This window comes from Takifugu rubripes, chromosome 20 (assembly GCF_901000725.2).
Source record: "Takifugu rubripes chromosome 20, fTakRub1.2, whole genome shotgun sequence".
Lineage (NCBI taxonomy): Eukaryota > Metazoa > Chordata > Actinopteri > Tetraodontiformes > Tetraodontidae > Takifugu > Takifugu rubripes.
In genome coordinates this window covers 14,709,126-14,722,598 of record NC_042304.1, presented here as the reverse complement: position 1 = coordinate 14,722,598, position 13,473 = coordinate 14,709,126, and the positions used below count along the sequence as shown (strand labels likewise).

Here is a 13,473-nt window from a genome sequence, read left to right as displayed (position 1 = left end):
TATCTATCTTGGCTTAAACATTTTTTTCTTCTTTGCATCCCATCTAAAAACAACTGCACAGGCAGCTTCATATGTCTGGAGGGTGTGTGCACCATAAGTGAGGTGATAGCCGGAGTTAAAGCTGCTGAGGGCACCATTCTGACAGACTGCAGATGAACCGCCTGCAAACTGCTCTTTTGCAGCAAATGATCTGCACTGTCACATTTACATTTCTAACTCCACACAGACAGGAAGTGGGAGACTGGGAGCAGCAACAGATGAAGGAGATGAGAGACAGTACTGGAGCGGCAGGAGGTCATTGATCCAGAGTGCCAGAGTTGTTGTCATTAAAACTTTCCAAATGTAACTGCAGCCAAAATACTTTTCAGCATTATGTGCTCACTCATTGTTACCGCCAAGGATGCGATGCCGCGCCTGGAATCTTTTTGATGTGAATTCATGTAGAAGATGGGGAAATGACTTGAATTCAACCTTGAAAGAAGTGTGTTTGTGTCAACTTAGTGAAATAAAAGCGGATCTGTCCCCTTATGGAGAAAACTGTCGACTTAAAATGTTCATTTTATGGGAAAATCACGTTTAAACAATCAAACATTTTACGAAATGCTGTTTGGCGTTGTGTTTTGGTTTTTGTAAATCATAAAATCTATCCAGGATGCTATAATCCGTCCTCCCTCAGTCAGTACCGACATATGTCCAATAGATGTCGCTGTTTGACCGCGGCGCCATTATACCGGATAGGAAATACCTGACCATTGGGCATTCAGCGTGGGTCAGGTGGAACAGAACGGGTGATTGGTTTACGCTCCACCGTGCTCCCTCCCGATTGGAGAGGAACGTGTGAGAGGCAGGGAGGAGAGAAGGGAGAGAGCCGAGAGCTCCAGCAGCTGTCCGTCCGCTCAGTCCCCGCTGATTCCGCCGGTAAAAGTCACATGCACATGAACACACACACACACACCGGGCTGAGATGTGACTGCAACTGAGAGGAATACAGCGTGTTCGTGTTGGATTTTTACCTGTCAGCGGGATAATGGGAGAGGACAGGCGGGGGGTCGTCCTGACCATGCCGGCCAGTTGGGTCACAGCGCTTCTCTGCGTGCTCAGTTCGGTGTGCGCAGTCGAAGGTAAGTGTGCAGAAATGGGACAGTGATGCTGGACGAAGGGTGTGAATAATTCATGCACGCCGAGGCTGAGCTGTCAACGCACCTGATGTTATGAGTTCCCTTTGGAATATCTCCATAGTTTTAGGTTTCCATGGGCGCTAACTTTGCATGCAGAGGCTCCTGGAAGTAACGCTTCGGGAAGTTGCCGTGCGAGCCGTGCGTGCTTGTGGTTTATCAGAAGATATAATCGCCTTTTGAACAGTCGGGATTTGAAAGTGCTTACTGAGTTGAAACAACACATTAGAGATCTGTATTTCTTACGCCGTCGGGTGTTTCATTCATGGGATCTTTAATTTTATTCCATCCTAATGCGTTGAGGGCACAAGCACCTCTCCGCGATCACCTGGAGCACTGAAGTCTAATTGCACCTCCTGCTGCATCCTCCCCAACACCTCCACCTCCCCCCACCCTCCCTCATCACCACCTTTTGCTCCTGAGTGCTGTTTCCGTGAAGTGTCATCTCCCCCTGCTCATATCCAAACATCACATTCTGCTTCTGCTCCTTCGACCACAGCAGCTCCTGCTGCTGCTCCCCTCCAACCACCCGCGTCTTCCCGCTCCTCTCCCCCTCTCTTCCCTGCTGCTTTCCCTTTGCTTCTCCGAAAACACCACCTTCTGCTTCTCCTGCTGCATCGAGAGCGCTGCCATCAAAATATTTATAACTGCCGCTTCTGCTGCTGTCTCGGGCTAATGTTGAGATGCCTCTTTACGCGTGCACGCTGCTTTTGTAACACTCCTAATTATTGCCCCTGCTTGTTACGCCCAAACACCACCTCCAGCTCGAGCAGCAAACTCCCTCTAGCTGCTCCCCCTCCTCAAGCAGGATCTTCCCATCTCTGCACCCTCTCATCCATCATTCTAATGCTTTTTCTCCAGCTTTATCTATTGTTCCTGCCTCATTAATGACCCACTGAAGGCTTTAGTGCTGCATGTGAAGAAATGAATCAAAATAATCAAAGTCGGACTCAAATGTTTCAAAAGCAGGTGTTTAACGTCAGTTGAGGTAGTTCAGATTCAGATTCAGATTCAGATTCAACTTTATTGTCATTACACATGTCACAAGTACAAGGCAACGAAATGCAGTTAGCATCCAACCAGAAGTGTTCCTTTCATGATCAGCACGGGCACCTCTTTTTGTTCTCACCCCTTTGGTTAGAATTATCAGGCGATGACACAGAAATGGGGTCAAACAGGGACATTGACGGCTGAGCTTTGACTGCACGGGAGCTAATTTGGCACGCTGGCTTTGTTTGATTGCTGTTGTCCAGGTTCTGGCTCCAAATGATGTCACCAGAACAAAATGGGCACCGGTTCAGTGTCTTTGCTGAAGCGCTTTATTTCGGAGGTACCACTCCCTGCCTCTTACAGCCAATCCCCCAAAACGACCACAGCCCCTGCTGTGATCGAGGCTCCACAATCCCGGATGTTTCCCCCGCCGTTACTCTTTCCTCCTCTGATACTTCCCCTACTTCTTCGACACCTTCCCGTCTTGCCTCACCTGCTCGCGTGGGATCACCCCCCCCCCCACACACACACACACACACTCCTCTGTTCTCCCCCGCTCTGGATCGCTGCTGCTGTGTTTTAATGGTGCAGATAATGATGGGCTCCGTTGTGAAGCTCCCCAACTATGAGACCCACACACGTTTTGCAAGGCAGGTTTACACCGATCGACTGGAACCCTTTTGCCACGTTACGCACGTGCGTTTATGTGAAAGTGTGTAGGAGAGGAGTGGGAGTTTAACATGAGACAAGAGAGATGGGTGCAGAGTGGGTGGTGGGTTGTTATGTGGCCACGGTGGTCTTTTCATGGTGAGTAGCTGCCTAATGAACTAATGTGAATCAGCTGTTTGTTGGTACTGTAGATGTTCTGCTGAAACAGAACGCGCCGCTTCCTTTGATTTTCCTCCTTTTTTTCCCTCTGCATAGCTCCACAGAAGAGGGTTTAAGTGATTGTAGTGTCTCCCTTTAGCTGGCATTAGAGATGTGGTTTATTAGTGTGATAGTCAGGTTGTTCTGATCAGTTCTGCATCAATGTTACGATTTTAATATGTGCGTTTGTGTGCCGGCTGGTGGTCAAATCACGATTATGTGCGTCCGCCACTAACTGACAGGTGTTTTCATCTCACTCGTATATGTCTGGGCTGTTATTTACATCAGGTTTATGCCTAATTATGTCCAAGTTTCCCCCAAATTTTGGTGAAATCAACATGCAGACGTGTTGACGTTACCACAGGCTGCTGCTGCAGGGAAAAATATTGTTTCAGATATTTTCTTTTTTATGATTTTTATGATTGCAGTTCAGAAGGTACTATTGAAAGCACCCCCTAGTGCTTGTGTGTTAAAATTTTGATGCTGTTATTTAGTCAAACACCAACTTACAAAACTAATATGAACCATAGATATTTGTCAAACTGCGTTTTATAGAGACTTTATGGCCTTTTCTGTTTTCTTCAGTTAATAATTTATTATTAGAACATAAAAACTTTGTGGATTTGTGGAGGTAATACTGACGCTGATTTAATTTCCAAGTTATTTTAAATGTATTCGTGTCAAATATTGACTCTAGATTCAGATGTTAAAGAACCCCAGTGTTATTCATATTTTAGCCTATTTTTCTCCATCTGGTTTCCTCCGTCTCCTTTTTTGTTTGTGATGTCTATAAGACACAATTTGTCCATTGTTTTTGTCTAAATGATAAAGGCGCCCGCTTGACTTGTTAAATTATTGTCTGTTGTTTGCTTGAATCCGTCCTTTACATTGTTTTTGGACTGTGAAATTGAAATGGAGTCCAGTGATCCCACATTTGACCCAGTCTGTACATCCCTGAGCCAGGAGACAGCAGTGGGTATATGTGCTACACATCCCATGAAAACCTGGGGTTGTAATCCATGTCTGAAGGGAGGCTTTGCCGCTAAAAGTGCTGATTAACGTCAGCGTTGAGCATCAAAGGAATTGAGAATGTCATTTTTTTATTCCTAATTTTCATGCGATGGTCAGTTGGGGATGAGTCATATGTTCTTTCACCAGAATCAGAGGCCAGGGTAAAATATGCACTGATTACATTGCACAGACTATTTCTGTCCTTCCCTGGAGCCAGAATGCATACTTGTCGTGTCCCATCTGCCACCGCGAAGGAATGCAAAAGGTTAAAGATTGTACATCCTGTTTTAGATTCTGTATTTAAGATTAGAACACTGGGATGAACGACTGGATTCAGACTAAATGAATACAGCAAATGATGTCGTTGCAGAGCTAAGCAGAGGATAAACTGCTCTTGTTTCTAAAATTGCCCAATGACAAGTGGACAATTTGTCAGCCAGTCGCACAGAAACCAGGAGTTTGGAGGAAGATACACACACTGTTCTGAGATTTAAGTGTGGTTCTGCCTTCAAATACCTTCAAGTTTAAATATTTTAACATCCTGCTCCAGTTTTCTGTAAATTTATGCTGGAAATATTACCTCAGAGTCCTGGTTGGGATTTTACAGTCATGAATTTGGCTGAAGCGGTTTTGGGAAAAACTCTCAGGCTTCAGTCTTATCACAGTTTTCAGGGGTGCAGGACGTCATTTCTCACACATGCTCACTGTTTACTGAGCTGCGATTATAAAGTTCTGTCCGTGTGAAAATGTATCCTTAACTATGAATCTTCACGCCTTGGCTGTTAGTTTTCACACTATATAACAATTCTTACATGCAAGGAAGACCTTAATGCCCACCGGTCCAGTGACGAGTCATTTGTAATGTTGCAGGAAAGTTTAATGTAAATGTAGGATTTCCTGAGCAAATGTTTGGGTCATCTTATGTTGTACTCTAGATCTAATCTACCAATACTTAAATACTTAAATACGTTTCAGGTGCTTTTGTGGCAGGAAATCATCAATATATGGATTTAACATTGAATAGAACAAATCTGAACATTCTGATCCTGAGGAAAAGTTTAAAACCTTCTGCCCCATGAGAGGCTTGAGCTCACAACCTTCACATTATGAGACTGACGCGCTGCCAAATGCACCAACAAGAGTGGGGAGGCTGAGTTAGAGACCTGCTGACTTCTGTGGAACCAGCAAACACTCACATGCTGGGAGGGAAACTGTAGGAGTAACAGAGAAGTATATTAAATGGTCCAGGAGATGTATGGGAGCTGTAAGAGTGCTGAGGGGTGCTGTATGTGTGACAGGTGCAGGTGGGACTACACAGAGGATCAACTGTGAGCCTAAAAGGCTGACAGATGAGGTTAGACAGGAATATCCTTGGGCTAGGACGTTTGCAGATGACATTGTGATCTGCAGGGAAAAGGTGGAGGAAAATCCAGAGAGGTCATACCTGTAATTGAGGAATGACGTTTACTGATGTGGTACCGATGTGAAAGAGAGGGAACGGTGAGGTTACGGAGAGTGGAGAACAAACAGGGTGGATGACTTCAGGGTCAAAGTTCCAGAGCAATGGTGAGAGTGCAAAAGAGGTAAAGAAGCGAGAAGACAAGACAGGAAGGAGGGATGAAGATGTAGAGGTTCTCTTTGGAAGGGACGTGGATGGATGGGGGCTGCACGTCTCAGATATCAGGTACATTTCTTCAAAATGTGTGTGTAGTAAGGGACTTGGATGACATTTATTCTAGAAATGTACATTATTTAACCTTCATTAATTGGTATGTCTCTGTCTTCAGGGACGTGCAGTCCACTTTAGAAAGCAATAAAGACTCAAAACTCCCAAAGGTTTTTGCACAACAGCCCAGTGTAAATCCAGTATATGTCCCTGATATGAACCCTTAATTAATACCATTCAAGAACAGAGTACTGGTGGGCATAAAAGACACTAAGGAATCTTTTGTTTTTACCTAAAATCCCCCCTTCCTTTCTGTTGGGCCCATTATACTGTCACTTCAGCTAATTTGCAGCTCAAAGAGTCACATCAATATGCTACTGTTAGGCAGACGTCTGCGCTGTGCTGCTTGGTGAGCTGCTCTCCCTCTTCTCATATAAGGGAAGAAGAATTTTGGTCTCAGACTAGGCAAGATCACTTTTATTTAAAACCCCCAAAATAAACAGCACGGGCTGACCTCTTATTTCTCAGTGACCTCCCTGACGTGCCGCTGACAGGAAGCCAATCTAAAGATCTCCGCTGCTTTTGAATACAAATAAGGTGTAAAGGCAACGTGGGCTCCAGGTTTCTTGTTTCGGCAGTGCAGCACCATTATCGTTCTTTAAAAAACACAGTGATACGCAGGAGATAACCTACTTTCCTTGAGTCGAACTCAAGAATAGAACTGAACCGCAAATTCATTGCGCATAATACAGCACATTGCAGTTTATCTTTTAGTATTCTTAAACTTCGACACATGTGAACACGCTATTAAACCCTGCAATTGAGCTTGTAATAGTAATAAATATTATTATTTAAAGTACACCCTGCTAGTGTACCCTAATGCACCCTTCCACACTGCTAAGAGCACGGCGAGGCCTTATATCTCAGCATATGATTGAACATAATGGGCCATTATTTATTTGCTGGTTCAGAGTGGGCCGCCTGCCAGCCTCTCCAGGGTCCCCACTGCGAGCATATGTTCTCGTAGATAGCCACGATGGATATTAAGGACTGTGTCACTGTTGGAGCAAAAGGAAGGATAGCAAGGACGCATCAGTGATTTCACTGGACCCGGGAAAGAACCTGTTATTTGGACTGATGATTACGTATTTTTCTATAATTACACACACAAAAATAGCACTTTGTTCTTTATTGTTTGGACCTACAGTATAATGTTTCCAATAATTCAATGAAATATTCATTCATTGTTTGTTGTAACCATAACATTTCACTCCATCGTGTGCCAACAGCATTTTGAGGTTCAAAAGTTAAAATGATTATTCATATTCATATTCACTAATATCCCCGTTTGCTTTAAATTTTTACAGTTTTTAATTTTTTTTACAGTACAAAACCCACATTCTATTGATACTTTTGAACTGTATCTACAACAAAGGACCAGGAAATCCTTTCTTTACTCACGTTTCTAAATAGATTTGAGCTAAATTTGACATCTTCGTTGTTGTCTTGCCACTTTCTTAAGGTGTAAAATCTTCTTTTAAACCCCCCTCCCCTTGCAGCTTTGACCCTGAACACTCTCATATTTCAGTTTGAGTTCAAACTTTACCAACTCCCGGCAGGACGGCGGAGCAGCGCGTTCATTTATATCTGCTTTCACGCTGGCTCGGTTTGATCCTCTCCAGCCTTTTACAGCTCAGACGTCTGTCCTGTTGCCTGCTAAGCTGCTCTGAAGGAGCGGTGGGCCATTCAGGGTTTCTCTTAAGAAACTGGCTGCATGACTGAGAAAGCGCATTGTTCAGGTGTGACACGTGTAGTCTCAGTGTCAAGCTTTTGTCTGGCGAAATGTCAGACACTAGGGGCGTGCACGTAGCACCGCCCCGCGTTTTGCTCTTCTTTCATAACATTTTCCACCCTCTTGCTCGCTGTAATAAATTCAAAAAGACAGGGGAAGAGCAAGAAACCAGGGCAGGGCAGGCAGAGAGGAGACCAAGGGGGGTCAGTGTTAGGGAGACAGGTTTACTCTGTGTGACAGCAGTTTGGATAGAATTTTTCCTGTGATGGAGAGATCCAAAGGGGGGGGCAGAGGATAAGAAGGAAAAGCAAGGACGTGGCATTAGGAGAGCCATGATGAACTCAGTGGTTACCCGTCTGCAGTTTCAAATCTGGAAAGACGTCATTGTGAGGACCCTCCCACTGGGGAGCCATTTTAACAAGCTCCTATTATCTGAGAGCGGTTGGTAGACTTGCCAGCATGGCAGTTTTCATTTATTTGCAGTTTCTAAAGCTGGGCACAGATGTGATTATACACAGAGAAATACATACATCACACTCATTCGATAGTCGTGCAAGTCTTCAGCTGTTCAGTGAGCTGATGAGACGGTTGTAAATTCTCTTGAACTTCAAAAAAGGGCCACGGTATTTGGTTTATGCATGAAGACAAAGTCACACTTGTCAACTGTCCCTTTAGTATCACATTATCAGTAATTCATTTTAAATGATATAGGACACGTGACTGATAGGGTCATAAATCAAACACACAATTCCATCCAGTCAGCCACTTATTTAAGGTTTATTCTCAGCACTCTTCTACGTGTCTGCGACATGATGCTGTGATGCTATATTTTCATCTTAAATAATGCAACCCAAGTCGGCTTGTTCCCTAAATGTGGATAAATCAACTACGTTTACAATTATGTTGTCAGGAAGAGGACGACAGCAAGATTCCAGTGCATCGATGGGCTAATCATGTATCTAACGATATGTTCTAAACTATCAGTAAATGTAACTTTGTATTGATTCTGTGAAATATGGCAAACTCTTGTCATTGATGATGTTGCCAAAAGGCCATTTCCTGTCTTTACTGCCTCCACTGAAAGGTCAGAGTTAAGCAAAACAGCGAGTTCTGCACACCTTTTATATTTAAAGAGTAAAATACTGTCCTTCAAGAGCGGGAGGAGTCGGCAGTAAAAGGGGGAGAGGGTGAGATGTGGAGGAGGGAGGTGGAGGAGATTCACAGGGGGAACGAGGAGTTGGCTGCAGCTGTTATGTTGCAGTCCTCAGGGTCGATACAGGAGAAGACACTGCACATCTTTATGACAGCAGGTCAAAATGTGTGTGTGTGTGTGTGTGTGTGTGTGGGTGGGTGTGTGTGTGTGTGTGTGTGTGTGTAAATGTTTGTGTCCAAGGGTCAACAAAGTCAAGTGCTGGTGTCTAGTCAACCGTGCAGTATACACGCACACACACACACACACACACACACACACACACACACACACAGGGTCAGTGTATACAAACACACTTACACACAGGGTTTACATACACAAATGCAGGATTTTTTTCCCCGCTGATGAACCTGCTGAACGATCTATCGCGCAACATTTTTGACTTGTTTTTCATGTCTAACGTAACCGCCGCCTCCGTCCAAGACTCATCTGAGCAGATATGATCTTTAGATGTCAGGTTTCTACGTCTCAAAGGTAAAGCAGCGCTCTTTCAGGACTAAGAATATTCCTCCCATAGCTGGAATAGTTTAGGCATGCTCGGTTTACCTCAGCTTCCACTTGTTTTAAAATTCTATGTAAAGCACTGTGCAGACTGGGAGCACTCCCAAGGAAAATCTGAACAGAAATGTAGGCACATGAGAGAAGTTGCACAGAAAACCAAATACGGAAGAAGCAAAACGCGTATGGCAAGTTAATGAAGAAGATAAGTGCTATAAAGATGTGTGTGTTTGTCATTAATTCCTGCAGTTCCAAAACTGGTCCGGCAGCTCCGTTAAAACTGCTAATATTCCAGAAAATCCCAAAACCCCAAAATATTCCACTGCTATTTAAAACTCTCGAGCAGCATTTCAGATACAGTAAGCAGAGCGTGTCTGACGACATCCACCCAAATCAATCTCAGCCGGTGAGCAGCTAAAAGGAGAGAAGGTGGGAAGGGCCCTAAATGGTGCAGCCGGTCAGGTAGCAGAGCTGACTGAACATAGCAGTGTAAAATATTCCGTTGTTTACGGTGAGAAACGCGGGTGTAACTCTGCGTCAGCAGCTGCTCCACCTTCACTCTGTGATCCACATGGACCTCGATGGCGTGCCGCTGCACGCTGACATGGCCGGGCGCCACGCTGTGCGAGCATGTGTCTGGGAGCCATGTTTCACATTCTGAGTTAGACTAATTCTCACTGAGCGTGGGGATATCTACCAGGCTCCTACATCTGCTAACAGACTGGCCCATTAATAGACGGAGCCTGTTGTGGGAGAGGCAGCAGAGGCTCGGTGGCCTGTGGTCACTTGATGTCTCTCTCTTTCTCCATTTGCTCTTTTTTTTATTCCTCCGAGTGTTTTTTTTTTGGGAATTGACAGCGACATGTCAAATCTCCAACAGATCTCTAACTAATCTCCCTCATAAAATAATTAAATAAAATAATGAAACAATTCCCAATATATTACCGTCACTGGCAGAGCCTCACTCACGTTCTTAATAAGCAGATTTGCAGGTGTTTGACGGATGAAATTACCTTCATCGGTTTAGAATGAGCGGTGGGTGAGCGGGCGGTCGTAGCTCAGTCTGTTGGGGACTGGGCTGAGAAGCGGAGGGTTTGGGGAAGGTGCCGGAACACCTTCACAGCACTGTCAAGGTACCCTTGAGCAAGGTACCCACACATGCTCGTATAGGGCCCTGTGATAAAGTTGTTAAGGAGAAGAGACGAGCTGAGAATGAAATGAATGAACTTTTAAATAGTCATTTAAGTCATTTGGGAAAGGTCATAGTGACATCAGGAAAACTATTCTAGAGGTGTTTCCAAGCCAGATGGGATGCGAAATACCATCAGCAAGTTATGGATTTACCCACAGAAGTGTACAATACCCCAGAAGACCTCGAGATGGACTCTCCAGGTGGCGGCTTGTTACTCCCATAGGATGCTTGTACTTTTGTCGTCATGGCCATAGGTGAGGACTGGAGTGTGAACTGACTGGGCAGTGGAGGATTGTGCCTAATGGCTCAGATCACACTCCCATGAGCGATCCAGTCCGCGATCCTCAGCCCTCAGACCGTCTCACAGTTGGCTGTAAACTGCTCCATTGAACACCAGCAGATCTAAATCAAATTTAAAACTCAAAATAATCATCAGCTGGCTGTAAATATGTGCATTCACAAAATGGAGGGTCAACCGGAAAGCTCCACACTGCTCGAGGTTAAATGTGATCGGACTGTCAGTACTGGTTTGGTCGCTACGGGCTTTGATGCCAAAGCCAGTTCCAGTTGTTTGAATTTATTTTGGCACACTGGCCATATGCTTTATTTGTTTCATCATTGCAGTTATTTCATCCAGGCGGGTTAGATTGAAGTCTAAACAATTAGAGTCAACGAGGTTCAGCCTGGGGAACTCTTTCAGTCGCCCTCACAATCAGGGGATAAGAGAGGAAAGAAGAGCAAAACAGTTTCAGTAAAGAGCATGAACCTTTTACATTGGCAAATTTTCTGGACATCATACACACTCATTGATTGGACACATTGTTCCACTAAACAGGCGTCACCTTCAGGTCCAATTGTATTACATTTTAGATTAAAGCTCTGTCCAGTGCACCTGTCGTTGTGTGTCCTATATCTATAGGCTCAAGCAGAAATCCAAGCACATTTCAATAGGCAGATAATGAGACAGAGAGCTACGATTTAACCAGTCCAGCTGATCAGAATCTAGACAATTACATAAATCACAAGGTCACAGGATAGGTTATCATATCAAGTCATTTCCGTTACCCAGAGACTTTAATTATGGCATTTCATGAAAAACACAAGTGGCTGTAACCTTGTGAGGTCAGTCATGAGGAGGAAGTGGAGGAGAGCAAGAACAGGTGTTATTACCTGTCAGAGGAGAACAATAAATAATAATAATAATGCATTTCTGAAACAACCTGTTGAGGCCTGTCTGAGACCTGTCTGTTAATTATCCAGCAGGTGAATATGTCATGCGAGCCTCTGGGTGTGTGTGCGTGTGTGTTTGTGTGTGTGCGTGCGTGCGTGCGTGTGTGTGTGTGTGTGTGTGTGTGTGTGCACAGGAAAACAGCACCAAAAAAAAGCATAAAATCCACGTGAAGGCTAGCTTATTTATTATTTTGCTGCATCACTTTTTCAAGACAGCTTCTGTAATTTCGGGACATTTAAGCTTCATTTGATGTAAACTGTGGGGGATTTGGACTTTGATGTACTCGGGGATTAAACGTTGCGGCTGTGACGCCGCAACGTCAGGCTCGGCTTTCATTTCTGAACGACAGCCGTGAGATGTGCACGCTGATGCTCACGTTTATTGCATCGTCTCAGAGCTGTGGTTTCATTAGGAGCAATATCTTTTTAAATGGAATGATGTTTAGTGTTATTGAAGTACAGTTCAAGTCAACACGTATCAAATTACAGAGAGCTAAAGAATCACTGATACCCTCATAAACCCTTCTGTAGTTTGACCTCTGCTGGGGATTAATGATCTCGCCGTCCTGTCTGTTTACCTCCCTGCTGAATTTATTTAGCATCTTGTGCCTTCTCCCTATTTTTTCTAAATCGCGGCATTAAAACACCAGCGCGCACGATTTATATGCCAACAATGGACATTTAATCCCATTCGTAACCCCACAAGCAACTGCAAAAGGCTACATCAATAAGAGTGTGATGTAATGTAAGAGAGATTCTGCAGATAAGCATCAAACGATTAGCTTGAGCCTCAGGGACGCCGCGATTTGACAGGACACAAAAGGTTCTGTAACTGATACATATCTCTGCTGATGTAATTACTTTAGGGCATTATTTTGCATACAAAATACACAAATTCATTAAGTGGATCTGTAGATATCTGAGAAGCTTTGGTCGACTGGGGAACCTGGCAACCAGGGTACCAGGGTAATCTGGATAGTCCTATCACCCCACCCCCCCCCCCCCCCCCCCCCAACCCACCCAACTGATCCAGATCAGAACCCTAAATCTGGCATTTGCATGAGTCACCCAATCCTGAAACCATCTCTTGCCTTTGTCTGCAAGTCTTGTGTGGTGATGGGATGTCATCGAGAGAACTACTCTGCCTATTGAGTCATTTATTAGTCAGTGAATGTCACCACCGCCTCACCGGTGATCCACCCTTGATCCACTCGTGGAGTCCCAGCGTTAAACATCCAGCGGTGCGATCTGATCCACACTGGAGCCAGATGTGGCGTCTCCTTCTCCTTAAGAACAGATCGCGTCAGTTATCACCAACAGCATAAAGGAGCCTGCCTGCAGTGACAGTCTGAAAGCCTCACAAAACGTGTGTGTGTGTAGGTGTGTGTGTCTGCACGCACGTGTCAGTGAATGCCTTTTTTCTTGTGACGGTGACAGTTTTCACCCAGAGAGAGAAAAGAGACGGACGTGTTTCACTGCTGCTCATTTCTAAAAATACGATCTTTTCATATTGTTGTTCTGGGCCCATTTTTCTAAAAGACAATGTTTTATTTAATTATTTCAGAGTGACTAGCACACCCCACTGTCAAAAAACCTTCGATTTTTTTGTGGTTATTTTGGTGTGACAAGCCTTTAAAGTCTAAATCTCTTATAATTTAGAGCCACCGCACATCTTAAAGTCACAAACTCTTCCTGCCTCCTTTAAAAACTATAAATGTCCCACTGAAGTCACAAATTATTACACATCCAATTGACTTTTCTCCTTAATGAGCTGCCATGTCGTCATGGGGGAGTGGTTTGAGTGGCCTTTTGACCCTCAGAGCTATGAGAGAGAGGGCCACT

The 13,473-nt window shown here is 44.4% G+C and overlaps 1 protein-coding gene across 1 annotated transcript in view; it reads left to right on the top strand.

The window, feature by feature from the left end:
* Positions 1-784: 784 nt before the first annotated feature.
* Positions 785-13,473, top strand: part of LOC101068187 (ephrin type-B receptor 1-like) — a 50,123-nt gene continuing 37,434 nt past the window's right edge. The window contains exon 1 of the mRNA XM_011615087.2: positions 785-1,121. Coding sequence (XP_011613389.2) covers positions 1,028-1,121 — 94 coding nt within the window. The 5' untranslated portion in view covers positions 785-1,027. The remainder of the gene's footprint in view (positions 1,122-13,473) is intronic.